The sequence below is a fragment of the Haliotis asinina genome, chromosome 4, assembly GCF_037392515.1.
Source record: "Haliotis asinina isolate JCU_RB_2024 chromosome 4, JCU_Hal_asi_v2, whole genome shotgun sequence".
Taxonomy (NCBI): domain Eukaryota; kingdom Metazoa; phylum Mollusca; class Gastropoda; order Lepetellida; family Haliotidae; genus Haliotis; species Haliotis asinina.
In genome coordinates this window covers 35,196,440-35,209,386 of record NC_090283.1, presented here as the reverse complement: position 1 = coordinate 35,209,386, position 12,947 = coordinate 35,196,440, and the positions used below count along the sequence as shown (strand labels likewise).

Sequence of the window (12,947 nt, the reverse complement as noted above, 5' to 3'; positions counted from 1 at the left end):
TGCTTTCCTGGATATGCTGTTGCGCATCCCACTGAATGCCCAGTTAGGCCGAAGTGAGTTATTTCGACACATCTTATTTGTATTTGTGTAAAGTTGAGGCATACAGGGTAACATCCCGGACAACAGTAGTTTTTCTATTTCCGACAGTTCTTCAGCTTTGAAACGAGCAGGGCGCACAATAACAGAAATACATGCTATATGAGAGTATACAAGGTGTTGTTTTATGAGAGTATGCAGTGGTGCAATATTTTACAGATATATGCGGTACAAGTTGTCACTAATGTGATGTTCAAGGATTGTTTGACCAAGGTTATGATTACACAGCGTATGTGAATTATAGGTACAGGTCGAGCTAACCTACCTGCACAAGTGAAATGAATCTATTTTATTCTTTGATTAGTACTTCTGAAGTCAGACGCGCTATACATTTAATGTAGCTAAATATACACGCAAGAGAAGAATGGAATAGAAACGCCAAAAGGAACGCTTGTGCTGCTTTAAAATATTATACAACGCTATAGTATTTTCATCTGAATTATACCGTGGGTGATGATCAACACAGAATGTTTTATACAACCACTGCTTTGAAAGGAAACACATTGCTCTGTGACTACTAATTAGGATCACTTATGTGTGACTGGCGAGAGACGCGCGGCTTGGCGCTCAGCTACAGGTAGGTCAAAGACACCACAGCTGGGATTTACACACAGGTAGCGTCTGTTACGTACTGCCTCACATAGCCCGCTGATTTGTTGAGAGATGGGATCACTATTTCGTTCATGGAGAAGATATCCACAAATATCACAGGTGTGATAGGCACGACTTGATGTACCTACATATCACTACCAGACAGCCATATAGTAAGTCAGATTAGCTCTCTCGGTCTTTGAGTTAGTCAGTTCCCATCCGTAAAACAATATCTGGATATCTCACTGATAACTGTCTCTCAGTTGCTATACAGGAGCATACACATTCAGAACAAAGGCAAGACAAGTAAACGACAAAAAGCGCCATCTGTAACTAACGGGTGTGGGGACCTGTCGTAATTCCATACCTAGGGACGGCACTGTATAAAGTAAACATTCCAAGAGACAATTCCTTTTGGATACATTCAGTAAGATATGTTATCCTTCGATTGAACGAATGGGGCGTGACCAGGGACCCCCCGAAGTGTTCAGCACACAGCTTAGCCGAGTCCCCAAGCTGGCTTCACAGACAAAAGGGTCTGGTTGAGGAAGGGCAGTGGATATTGTGTTGAGTAGTGCACGTTGTGAACATGCATCAAACATGCTCAGCAAATTGGTTGTGAGGGATAATTTCAGGCATTCGAAGCAATTCTACAAAATATGATGACTTAAACTGTGAAATGGGATCTCAGTTATTTATGCATATGAATTCTCTTTATTATAAATTTACAACATACACTGCCCACAAAGCCGGTGGTTTGAAGAGACACAGGGGTGTTTCCATTGTGCCTACATCCCCTTTTGTCTACACTCTTATCAAAACAAAATTACACTCCAGATGAGTGGCTTTGCTTCATGCAAAGTTAAACATAGAACCACCTGTCTCCCATTTGTTACACATGCCAGTTGTTATACACTCTGATAGTGCCAGTTGTTACACAGGCATGCTGGGGGTTAATTAGTGCTATAGATACAACAATATTGGTTTAGCCCAAACTGCTCAGTAGAAGGAGTTATGGTAAAGCAAGAGTAACTGTCAGGTGGATAAATACACTATATATGTAGATGTACATCCTTTGAAACAGAACACCGTCTTCATATTGATGAATTTTATTGTAAATGGCCAAATACTTGGCCAAACACATATACAAATATATGTTTAATCTGCACAAGAAAAATGTCAGAATTGAATAATTTGTCAGAATATTTAAATATTGTTCATAAAAGGTTAAAATGACCCTATGGTATCACCTTTCTTCTCTGTTTATCTAGTTTATTTTTTTTTCTTGTACCACCGTTGGTCCTGTCTTGTCTTGTCATGGATCGAAGGGTTTAAGATCATGCAATACTAGCTTTCTTGTATATTTAAAGGATGTGTAGTAAAGCAGCTTTACTGTCACATGCATGGATCAAAGGGACTAAGAGCAAGCAGTTTTGATGTTTATTTTTTACTCAAGAAATGTTCGTTGTTATAGATGCTTGTATAGTTAGCATTTAATTTTACATTCAGTTTTTATCTTGGGATGACTTCTCCTTCTCTGGGCAGTTGAGGTAACTCAGTTATATTGAGAAAACGCATCATTACTATACTGAGTCAAAAAAGAAACTTCACATTCTTTCTTCAGGTCACTATAAAAGAACAAGAGATGGTAAGATGGTTAAATTGTTATTATTTCATTTGCTGAGATCTGTGTGATGTACTGGATACACTGACAGTGCCACAGTCAGTTCCATTAGGATACACCGCCGTTCACAAACATGGGAATGGACTTCGAGAATGGAGGGTGACAGCCCGCAACCGATTTCAAATGGTCTGTGAGGACAACTAACCTCTAAACATCTCAGCCCTGGTTCATATAGCCGACAGAAACCTGTCACGTAGGTGACGTAGTACGATTTGACGGTTTTCTGCTCGTGACGTCACACGTGGACGACATGACCTTGGGCGATCAGAAGTGGTGCCAGTTTGTTGTAGACGACATGGCAAGTCATACATAGTACGACGGCTGCATTCCACTGCTCTTGCGGCGCCAATAACTGATCTTCCTGCTTACAACATGCCAACGGCACGTTCACATTGCACTTTTGTGAATGCATTTTGTGAATTTTATTTTTTGACTCAGTATATAAGTGACTGGGGATGACCCTTGCACATTAACCGTGGCTGGTATACAAAGAGTAGAGAGAAGAGAGAGGCAGATCACAAATTGTTTTCAAAGAATTCCTCTACACAAAGTCTACAACACGATAGAATGTCAGCACTGGCGATGCATTGTTAAGACCTGCAAATGCAAATACACAACAATTGGAGATCTTGTTCCTTGGCAACAGTCATCCACCAGAAAATGTCACTCAGACTAAGTTTATCGGCAGTCTTAGTGAAAGAGCTAGAGAAGAGACAAGGCACATGTAGTTATATCTAGTGCTGATCAATTGTGTTTCGTTCTCTTTCTATGTCTGTAGCGAGTATGGACTATCCCATTCATCACGAAGGGGTAATAGGTGTGTGCAGTGGTCTGTGACCCTATGTGTATTGGGTAGGGTATGTAACAACTGGCATGTGTAACAAATGGGAGGACGCCCCTGATATATATGTAACAGACAGATTTTGAAATAACTCATTTCGTCAAATGACTAAGAAGGTCAGCCATTTCGCGTCATTTTGTGTAACAACGATCACTATACTTCACATGCGTTTATATAACCATTCTCATCAAACTCTCTTATCTCTATCAACTTCCATCCACGACTAGTAAACGTCGTTGTCACGTGATCCATATAGAATATGCGTAACACAGTGCAGCAACCACTACGTCGCACGAAGTAGTACATCTCCCTTTTCGACATAGCTTTCCTTGTGCACAGCGATGGCGATTTCATTCTTAAATAACGTGCACCAATCAGGAGTTGACAGGAAATACTGGAGAAGCCATAGGACGTCGAAACTATGCACTGTTGTAATTGTGCATGGATATATTTATTTCGGGTACATAGAACGTTTTATCGGAGTCAATGTATTCTGTTCACGTCCACATATCTAGATTAGTTATGATGGAATAGGTGGATGACAGTGATCTAAAACTCCATTGACCTGAATCGTGTTATAACATACATTCCTTTGATATTACTTCATAGGTCTCCTCAAAGAGCAAGCAACTGCAGAAGCACTTTCTTTCCAAAATATTCTCACACACACACGCACGCACGCACACACACACACACACACACACTCTCTCTCACACACACACACACATACACGCCACTAAAAGCCAAACACCCAGCACCTACACGAGCATTTTTTGTAGTATGCCCAACCTTGCCAAGGCTTGTCTTCTTGTCCAAACCGGGTAGATGAGGTATTGTGGAAATGTTGAGTATCTGCGACTGTATCTGGATAGGTTTATGTACACTTTTCTCACTTTTCTGTCACACCAGTTTTCGTCTATTCCTGGTTTTAGATGCCAACTAGCAGGGTTATCGACCGTGGTTATGCCTGGGTGATTCTGACTGTCAGCTGGCTACAGGTGGTCATCGCAGGCGTGTTGTACTACTCAACTGGTGTCATCACTACAGCTGTTTTGGAAGATATGAAGGAGGGCGTCGTAAAGTCGTCGTGGGTGGGATCGACGTTGTTGGGAACAGTGATGTTGACGGGTAAATAAATTCGTGGTTGTAGAAGAATGCCACCTTGATTGCTTCCATGAGTCTAAATAGTGCACTAACTTCACGCACAGCCACTTACGTGGTGTACATGCTTGTAACAGCCACCAGCTTCTTCCACTTGTAAATATGCTCTTATCTTTTCAGGGCCAATCACAAGCTCGCTTGTAAATTTGATGGGTTGTCGCCTGTCGTCCATCATCGGTGGATTATTGATACTGGTCGGCATGGTAATCGCTTCTTTTGCCGACTCTATCAACATTCTCATTGCATCTTATGGCGTCGTTGTTGGTGAGATACTGGTACTAAATGTAAATCATTTTTAAACGACTTTCTTCTTGGTTCATTCCATGCGACTGCCCCTGCTGCGATTCGTTAGGAGTGACCTGTGCTTGTTCACAGTTACGTCGAAGGTCATCTAAGACAGGTTCAGTGGGTAACAAGTGAGGACTGAATCCAGAGCATCTCAAGGTGGTTATATACTCCAGCTGGAGGTTACCCTGACAACGCGAACCCTGTGTGCTCTTGCGTTCTTATCTTGACACATTAAACGACGTCCGTGTCGGCGGGGAAATGGCACCACATGTCACGCCCAAAAATGTAGTAACGGTAGTACTGCCCAGTGACACATTCGTGAGTAACGTGTAAAGGTTACTGAGCTATCCCGAAAAGGTTGGTTTTGTCCAACGTCAACGGCATAAGGACAATCATCCTGTTACACCTATCAAGCAAGACTAAAGTGAACATTTGTCTTACGGCGATTGGGGGGTCCAGTACTGACTCCACACGTCTTCAGTAAGGCTTCCATCTCTGTTTCCAAATGTGTACCGTCCATTCCCTCTGGCGCCTGTAGCTCTGTCCTGTTTGAAAAGCACTATGACTACGGACTTTCAGAACTTTCTGATAAAACGGTCTTTCTGTCATCAATGTATTTGTCTGTTGATATCCAATTCTCAAACTCACAACTGCACCACAGCCGTTCTGGACTTGACCGACCCGAATTCAATGAACCCGTTTGATTAAGTAAGTGTACAACAATACCAAATCCATGGAAATGTTCAACAGCACCATGGCACTTTTCGCGGCAAATTTAGAAGTTCACTCCGACTGAGTTCAGGAGCACATCATGAAAAATGCACACAGTGAATGAAATCTTCATTTTCATAATTATGGAATATCCCCTAGCCCTGTAATAATATACATTATACGTGATTTTTGGTGTGATAAGTTGATCTATTACTTTCATTTCAGGCCTTGGGGTGAGTTTCATGGAGACGGCAGCCATCGTAATCACCGGCCATTATTTCAACAAGTATCGCCCTCTAGCCTCCGGGATTCAAACTTCCGGTGCAGGATGGGGAATGCTGATTGGAGCACCACTCGTGCGATTTCTGCTGGACACGTTAGGTTTAAGTGGAATGTTTCTTATAATGGGTGGAGTTGGCGCCAACTCATGTGTGTGTGGAATGCTCATGAGACCATCGCCATTCGAAAACCGCAGATCACCAACAAGTGACAACGTTTTAGAGCAGGAAGAAAACACAGATAGGCACCCAGTATGCTACTTTGTCAGCCGTCTTAAGGAGATAATGTATGAATTTAGACAAGTGTTATCAAATGTTAGTTTCCTTTTGTATGCGATATCCTTCGCTACATGGGGTTTGGGAGAATCTGCTTTCCAGATACACCTTCCTAATTATGCGGAATCAAAAGGAACGAGCCCACAGAGGTCGGCCATGTTGTTTACAGCCATGGGTATATCAAGTATGATCGCTCGTGTATTGGGCGGGTTTGCTGCTAACGACCCTGCAATTGACTCCCTCATTCTGCACATGGGCACAGTCGGTGTAGCTGGTGTGACCATCATGGTGTTCACGTTGTTTTCCAGTTCTTATCTGCAACAGGTCATATTTTCTTGTCTGTATGGAATTTATACCGGAGGGCCAATAGCTCTGTTCAACCCCATCACCGCGGATCTACTCGGAGTGAAGCGTTTGGCAACTGGATATGGAGCGAAGAATCTATTTGTGGGAATATCGCTCCTGCTGGGACCTCCGTTTGCAGGTGTGTTGTTTCGTGGTGTCTGCCGGGTAACTGTCCTTGTGTACACTGTAATGGTGCATGGTTTCAGTGTCTGATATTCAACTGTATATGTCCCCATAGGTCTATACTTCTGAATAATGTATAGATTCTTTGCTTCAATTACATGTACACACTTTAAAAAATGCCGACTGATTACATTGCAAATATTTATGAACACATTTTATGTACGTGTGTTAAAGAACATCATTCAGGACAGAGTGTGGCAATAACACGAAGAATCTTTGATAAAGTGATCGGCCTGTGTTCATCTCTAAATGACTTTTACTCTGTAGGTATGGTCCTGGACATCTCGGGAAGCTATGATGTCAGCTACTTGTGTTCAGGTGAGTATCGGCGAATATAGTGCTAGTCTGTTGTTTACGCGGGTCTCACGGAAATATGATGTCAGCTACTTGTTTTCAGGTGAGTATCGGCGAATATAGTGCTAGTTTGTTGTTTACACGGGTCTCACGGAAATATGATGTCAGCTACTTGTTTTCAGGTGAGTATCGGCGAATATAGTGCTAGTATGTTGTTTACACGGGTCTCACGGAAATATGATGTCAGCTACTTGTTTTCAGGTGAGTATCGGCGAATATAGTGTTAGTTTGTTGTTTACACGGGTCTCACGGAAATATGATGTCAGCTACTTGTTTTCAGGTGAGTATCGGCGAATATAGTGCTAGTCTGTTGTTTACACGGGTCTCACGGAAATATGATGTCAGCTACTTGTTTTCAGGTGAGTATCGGCGAATATAGTGCTAGTCTGTTGTTTACACGGGTCTCACGGAAATATGATGTCAGCTACTTGTTTTCAGGTGAGTATCGGCGAATATAGTGCTAGTGTGTTGTTTACACGGGTCTCACGGAAATACGATGATAGTTACTTGTGTTCAGGTGAGTATCGGCGAATATAGTGCTAGTGTGTTGTTTACACGGGTCTCACGGAAATACGATGATAGTTACTTGTGTTCAGGTGAGTATCGGCGAATATAGTGCTAGTCTGTTGTTTACACGGGTCTCACGGAAATACGATGTCAGCTACTTGTTTTCAGGTGAGTATCGGCGAATATAGTGCTAGTGTGTTGTTTACACGGGTCTCACGGAAATACGATGATAGTTACTTGTGTTCAGGTGAGTATCGGCGAATATAGTGCTAGTGTGTTGTTTACACGGGTCTCACGGAAATACGATGATAGTTACTTGTGTTCAGGTGAGTATCGGCGAATATAGTGCTAGTGTGTTGTTTACACGGGTCTCACGAAAATACGATGATAGTTACTTGTGTTCAGGTGAGTATCGGCGAATATAGTGCTAGTCTGTTGTTTACACGGGTCTCACGGAAATACGATGATAGTTACTTGTGTTCAGGTGAGTATCGGCGAATATAGTGCTAGTGTGTTGTTTACACGGGTCTCACGGAAATACGATGATAGTTACTTGTTTTCAGGTGAGTCTGGAGGAGTCGTGAGGGAGGCTGAATGTGTTCATGTGAGTCTCTTTAAGTTATGCTGTGTTCATGGGATTCGTGTCAGAACATGCCATTGTTACAAACATGCGGCTCTGTCTGAATTTGTAGATCCGTCAAGCCTCTTTCAAGATCTACAAGCCACATCGAACTGTTTACGCAGAACGCATTTTCAGTGACTATAAAGATAGGCCCTTCTGTTACAGGTGCGGCTCTTATTTTGGCCAGTCTCATGACCATTCCAATAGCAGCATTCAAGAAAAACAGTGACAACCAGCATCACACAGAAGCTGCCACTGAAATGACAGTGAAGCATGTTTCTACCGATGGCGATAAAGATGAAACAAGCGATAAACTAGAGCCCCTAATAACCCCTCGACGGGATTCTGTTGAGGAGGAACAATGTGTTGATAGAGCATGAGGACAGATATGCAAATATCACACAAATGTGTTTGTTCAGCTTGTTTCGCCAATGTTTTAGTCTCACCGTACGACGTATCAGCTTCATGTAAGATGCAGTCCCGAAATAACACATACCACAGGCAATATTTCACTGCTGAACCTAACGACGAATACATAAGTGCTCCTTCTTCAACTGTTAGCTGTTTGAGTCGTGTTAAGACTCATCATTTTAACAGAGTGAATATGCATTGTACACTCGCCTGTCAATTACACAAACTTACTGAGTGACACAACTTATCATGGACAGGTAACATATAACTAATTTACTGACAATATCATGAACACATGTGAAAACACAAGATCGTTTAGAAAACTACCTACATAACCTGTAATGAGTGTAAAGGAACTATTAATTACCAAGTTTCTTCTGTTCTGATTTTATGCAGCGTGGGTAGTGAGAATATGTGAATGGTTGTAGGTGTAGGTTATACAGTGTGGGTAGTGAGAATATGTGAATACTTGTAGCTGTAGATTATACAGTTTGGGTAGTGAGAATACAGGAACAGTTGCAGCTGTAGGTTATACAATGTGGGTAGTCAGAATATGTGAACAGTTGTAGCTGTAGGCTATACAGTGTGGGTAGTGAGAACATGTGAATACTTGTAGCAGTAGGTTATACAGTGTGGGTGGTGAGAATATAGGAATAGTTGTAGCTGTAGGTTATACAATGTGGGTGTGAGAATATGTGAACAGTTGTAGCTGTACGTTATACAGTGTGGGTAGTGAGAACATGTGAACAGTTGTAGCTGTAGGTTATACAATGTGGGTAGTGAGAACATGTGAACAGTTGTAGCAGTAGGTTACACAATGTGGGTAGTGAGAATATGTGAATACTTGTAGCTGTAGGTTACACAGTTTGGGTAGTGAGAATATGAGAATAGTTGTAGCTGTAGGTTATACAATGTGGGTAGTGAGAATATGTGAATAGTTGTAGCAGTAGGTTACACAATGTGGGTAGTGAGAATATGTGAATACTTGTAGCTGTAGGTTATACAATGTGGGTAGTGAGAATATGTGAATACTTGTAGCTGTAGGTTACACAGTTTGGGTAGTGAGAATATGAGAATAGTTGTAGCTGTAGGTTATACAATGTGGGTAGTGAGAATATGTGAATAGTTGTAGCTGTAGGTTACACAATGTGGGTAGTGAGAATATGTGAATACTTGTAGCTGTAGGTTATACAGTGTGGGTAGTGAGAATATGTGAATAGTTGTAGCTGTAGGTTATACAATGTGGGTAGTGAGAATATGTGAATAGTTGTAGTTGTATGTTATACAGTGTGGGTAGTGAGAATATGTGAATAGTTGTAGTTGTAGGTTATACAGTGTGGGTAGTGAGAATGTGCGAATAGTTGTATCTGTATGTTATACAATGTGGGTAGTGAGAATATAGGAATAGTTGTATCTGTAGGTTATACAGTGTGGGTAGTGAGAATATGTGAATAGTTGTAGTTGTAGGTTATACAGTGTGGGTAGTGAGAATATAGGAATAGTTGTATCTGTATGTTATACAGTGTGGGTAGTGAGAATATGTGAATAGTTGTAGCTGTAGGTTATACAGTGTGGGTGGTGAGAATATAGGAATAGTTGTAGCTGTAGGTTATACAGTGTGGGTGGTGAGAATATAGGAATAGTTGTAGCTGTAGCTGCTGATATTGCTGGGAATCATCAACTAGCAATGCAGTAAGTGAAGAAAACGAGGCAAACGTTCAGTTTCTTGTCATCCAAACCAACACTGAGCAGGTTCCCTGATCAATAAACCAAAAGTAAATTACACAAACTCATGAACTAAACAACATACATTTGTGTCATCTGTGAATACCAGACAATACCAGAGTAGTAGAATTTGTAATCCTAAATTAAAAATCGCAGAAAATGAAAAATTCATGGAATGAAATGGGACTTGCGTATCCCTGACAGGAGGACAGATATTTTACTCTACTTCACGAACATGTGACTGAATGAAGACGTATGCCTAACGCCTCCAGTAGCAATGGTTCGGCACCAGAAATGGCCTCACACATAGTAGCCACGTGGAAACAACAGCCAATGATAATCACAGTTGTTTTTTGTTTTGTGTTTACAAATGTAGCAATCAAAACAAAGTTAGTGAAAAACCCTGTAACCAACACCAGGAAAAAGATCCTGCATGGATTTGAAATATTGATCCCATCTGACTGAAAAAGTAACACCGGCAAGTAGGATATGCTTGACCATGATGCTTTTATGACAAAGGCTACAAAATGGAGGATCCGTAAGAAATATTCATGAGTGTACGTGCCGTGGCCAATTGCAATACTGCCTTTCCTACAGTATTGTTCACCACTTGCTTGATAACGGTGTTAGCAGCTGTATCAAAGCTTGAATTATAATAGAGAGGTTGTATAGACATAGAGCTGTCCCCGTTGTTCACCACACCAGCTTCTATATGCCACTCTAAACAGTTACCTACGGTTAGACCAGCAGTAGACTAGATACTATTTTCAACGTTTTACTGCATCCCGTCATTTGGTTAGACAAGAAGCCTGACACAAACACAAACATATGAAATGACACAAACATAAACGTATTAGTTTTGACACTTAATTTCTAATTCTTCTACCTATTACAAGGCAGCAAGAACATAGCATTATCAGCATACGGCTCATTTTAGTGTCGCATCCTTAAACAATATCTGAATGTTATGTTCATGTAATCCACTGAGCTGCAAAGGAAACGCAAGTACTAATTTGTTAACTCGATTAAGTCGGAATGGAACAGATGGCGTCCAATGTGACGTCTCAAACCCATCAACACTGAACCTAAAACTGAATGGTGTTCTTAACCGTTATTAAGTCTGAAGCAGTTCAGTATTCATACCATGCACAGTAGAACGACTTGTGGATGAATCCAGGTATATGGCCAGCTACCTCCCTTCGTTGTGACCTAACTGCATTCTCGATGTCCAATGGGTTTTTTTTCATTTTATTTTCAAGAAATCATTAACAAAGCCATAGCCAAAAATATTCACTCATGTGAAAATGTAGTTAAGGGGATATTAGTCATCACAACACACTGGGGTATTTAATTCTTTAAAATTGCAGAAAGCCAAAAACATTCTGTCATTTTGTACATCTTGGATAATGGTGTGCTCTCAGATAATATCATGTAAAAATATTTTCAGTATGGTTTATGACTTCCCGTCGAAATCAGCATTCAACGATTTGGGTTGCTTGACGTATGTTAAGACGGGGCTGTTTTTAAAGAACACTCCTATCTTATTATGTCAAAAACTATGTGTCCAGGTATTCAAACTGGCACTGTTTACAGTATATTGGGTGCTGAGACTTATGTCATCATTCAGTATTAGTGTGAACCCTTGGCATCAGGCGTGGATAAGTGAAAACATCAGGCTAAGTTATGTCCTTATGAATACGTCATGTAGGGAATGGGTTGTGTCTTCAAAACAAGATCTTTCAGTGAACACCGAGGGAAAGTCACTGTAAAAAGCAATTGTATTTTCAAATTCCATTTTTATACACATAAATAAATATCTGCATTTGATTCTAGGGGACATTTGCATCTTAAACACACAACATGTTTCTTGCATATTTTGTTTCCTGAAGATGGAATTACTATATGGAACGGTACTTCAACTTAATTTTGTATGTACTAAAAGGATAGATTGAGCCTTTACTTTGCCGATTCACGATTATTGCGTTCAAATTCTGATTAAGTATATTTGTTACAATACGAAGAACGATGTTATAAGGGAGTATGTGAGCCATAGATAGCTTAATCCTAGACACTGTAAATAAAACAGATGAAATTGTAATAGTAAATATTTGGTTTTCAAAACATACAAAATATCATAATTACGTTGATTGCTGACAATTTAGAAGAATGTTAACATATGGGTTTTAGCAATCGTAGAAGGTGGAATTACGCCATACAACCTCAAGCAGAGATTATCTATATCCTTCATAACGGGCAACATGTTTTTATAAATATATACACGTACATTTCCAATGTGACTTGACAATATCAAACATCATTCTTCCCCTTTACCCAGTTCCATGCCCTTCGTAGAACTGAAATATCATTGTGTTTGTAAACTCAAGCAAGCATTAGTCATGGCTGTTGGCGATTTCGTTTTATGACTGTCGTACAGGCCTCTACAAAACCCTATTCAAACGGGAAAAGCACGAGATGGCCCGCAAATGTTTCCATAGTTTTTTTAATCTTGACAGGGGGCTTCACCCTTTGTCACATGATATGCGTTTGCCGACAGCAGGCATGCAGAAAACTAGTTAGGTCGTTACGATATCAGACTAGACATTTCAGTGAACTCAGACGATTTCCATAAGCATTACTGATTCGGAATTCGGAATAAGTAATTCGGAACACTTTCGCCAGAAGGCGTGGCAATGTGTGTGCATAAAAAGTACCTTTGAGAAGCGTTAAGGGACCGAGGATATTACAGTAATTGCCCTATGTACTATTTTGTGTATGCATACAACTTTTGTGCAAGACAAAATGCATTGTTTTAGTTTTGACTGTATTTATCCCATTTCTGCTTGTAAATGGGGCGACTATAACATGGATCCATTG

General features: G+C 40.7%; 1 protein-coding gene across 3 annotated transcripts; it reads left to right on the top strand.

Annotated features, from left to right (window-relative positions):
* The first annotated feature begins 583 nt into the window (after positions 1-583).
* On the top strand, positions 584-8,716 carry LOC137282460 (monocarboxylate transporter 2-like). Of its 3 annotated transcripts, none has more exons than XM_067814216.1 (6): positions 584-673; positions 4,145-4,340; positions 4,494-4,637; positions 5,598-6,410; positions 6,722-6,772; positions 8,103-8,716. In XM_067814216.1, exons 2-6 carry the CDS (start codon positions 4,145-4,147, stop codon positions 8,315-8,317), a joined length of 1,419 nt encoding a protein of 472 aa, XP_067670317.1. In that variant the 5' UTR covers positions 584-673; the 3' UTR covers positions 8,318-8,716. The 3 variants fall into 3 exon arrangements, with proteins under 3 accessions (XP_067670317.1, XP_067670316.1, XP_067670318.1); XM_067814215.1 differs by lacking the exon at positions 584-673 and adding an exon at positions 709-860; XM_067814217.1 differs by lacking the exons at positions 584-673; positions 4,494-4,637 and adding an exon at positions 735-860.
* The last annotated feature ends 4,231 nt before the right edge of the window (positions 8,717-12,947 follow it).

Bases quoted from the DNA above. Each gene is read 5' to 3' on its own strand.
- LOC137282460 (XM_067814216.1), top strand. From the start codon at position 4,145: ATGCCAACTAGCAGGGTTATCGACCGTGGTTATGCCTGGGTGATTCTG. The intron at 4,341-4,493 runs GTAAATAAATTC...TTATCTTTTCAG, and splicing joins GGGAACAGTGATGTTGACGG to GGCCAATCACAAGCTCGCTT. The intron at 4,638-5,597 runs GTGAGATACTGG...CTTTCATTTCAG, and splicing joins ATCTTATGGCGTCGTTGTTG to GCCTTGGGGTGAGTTTCATG.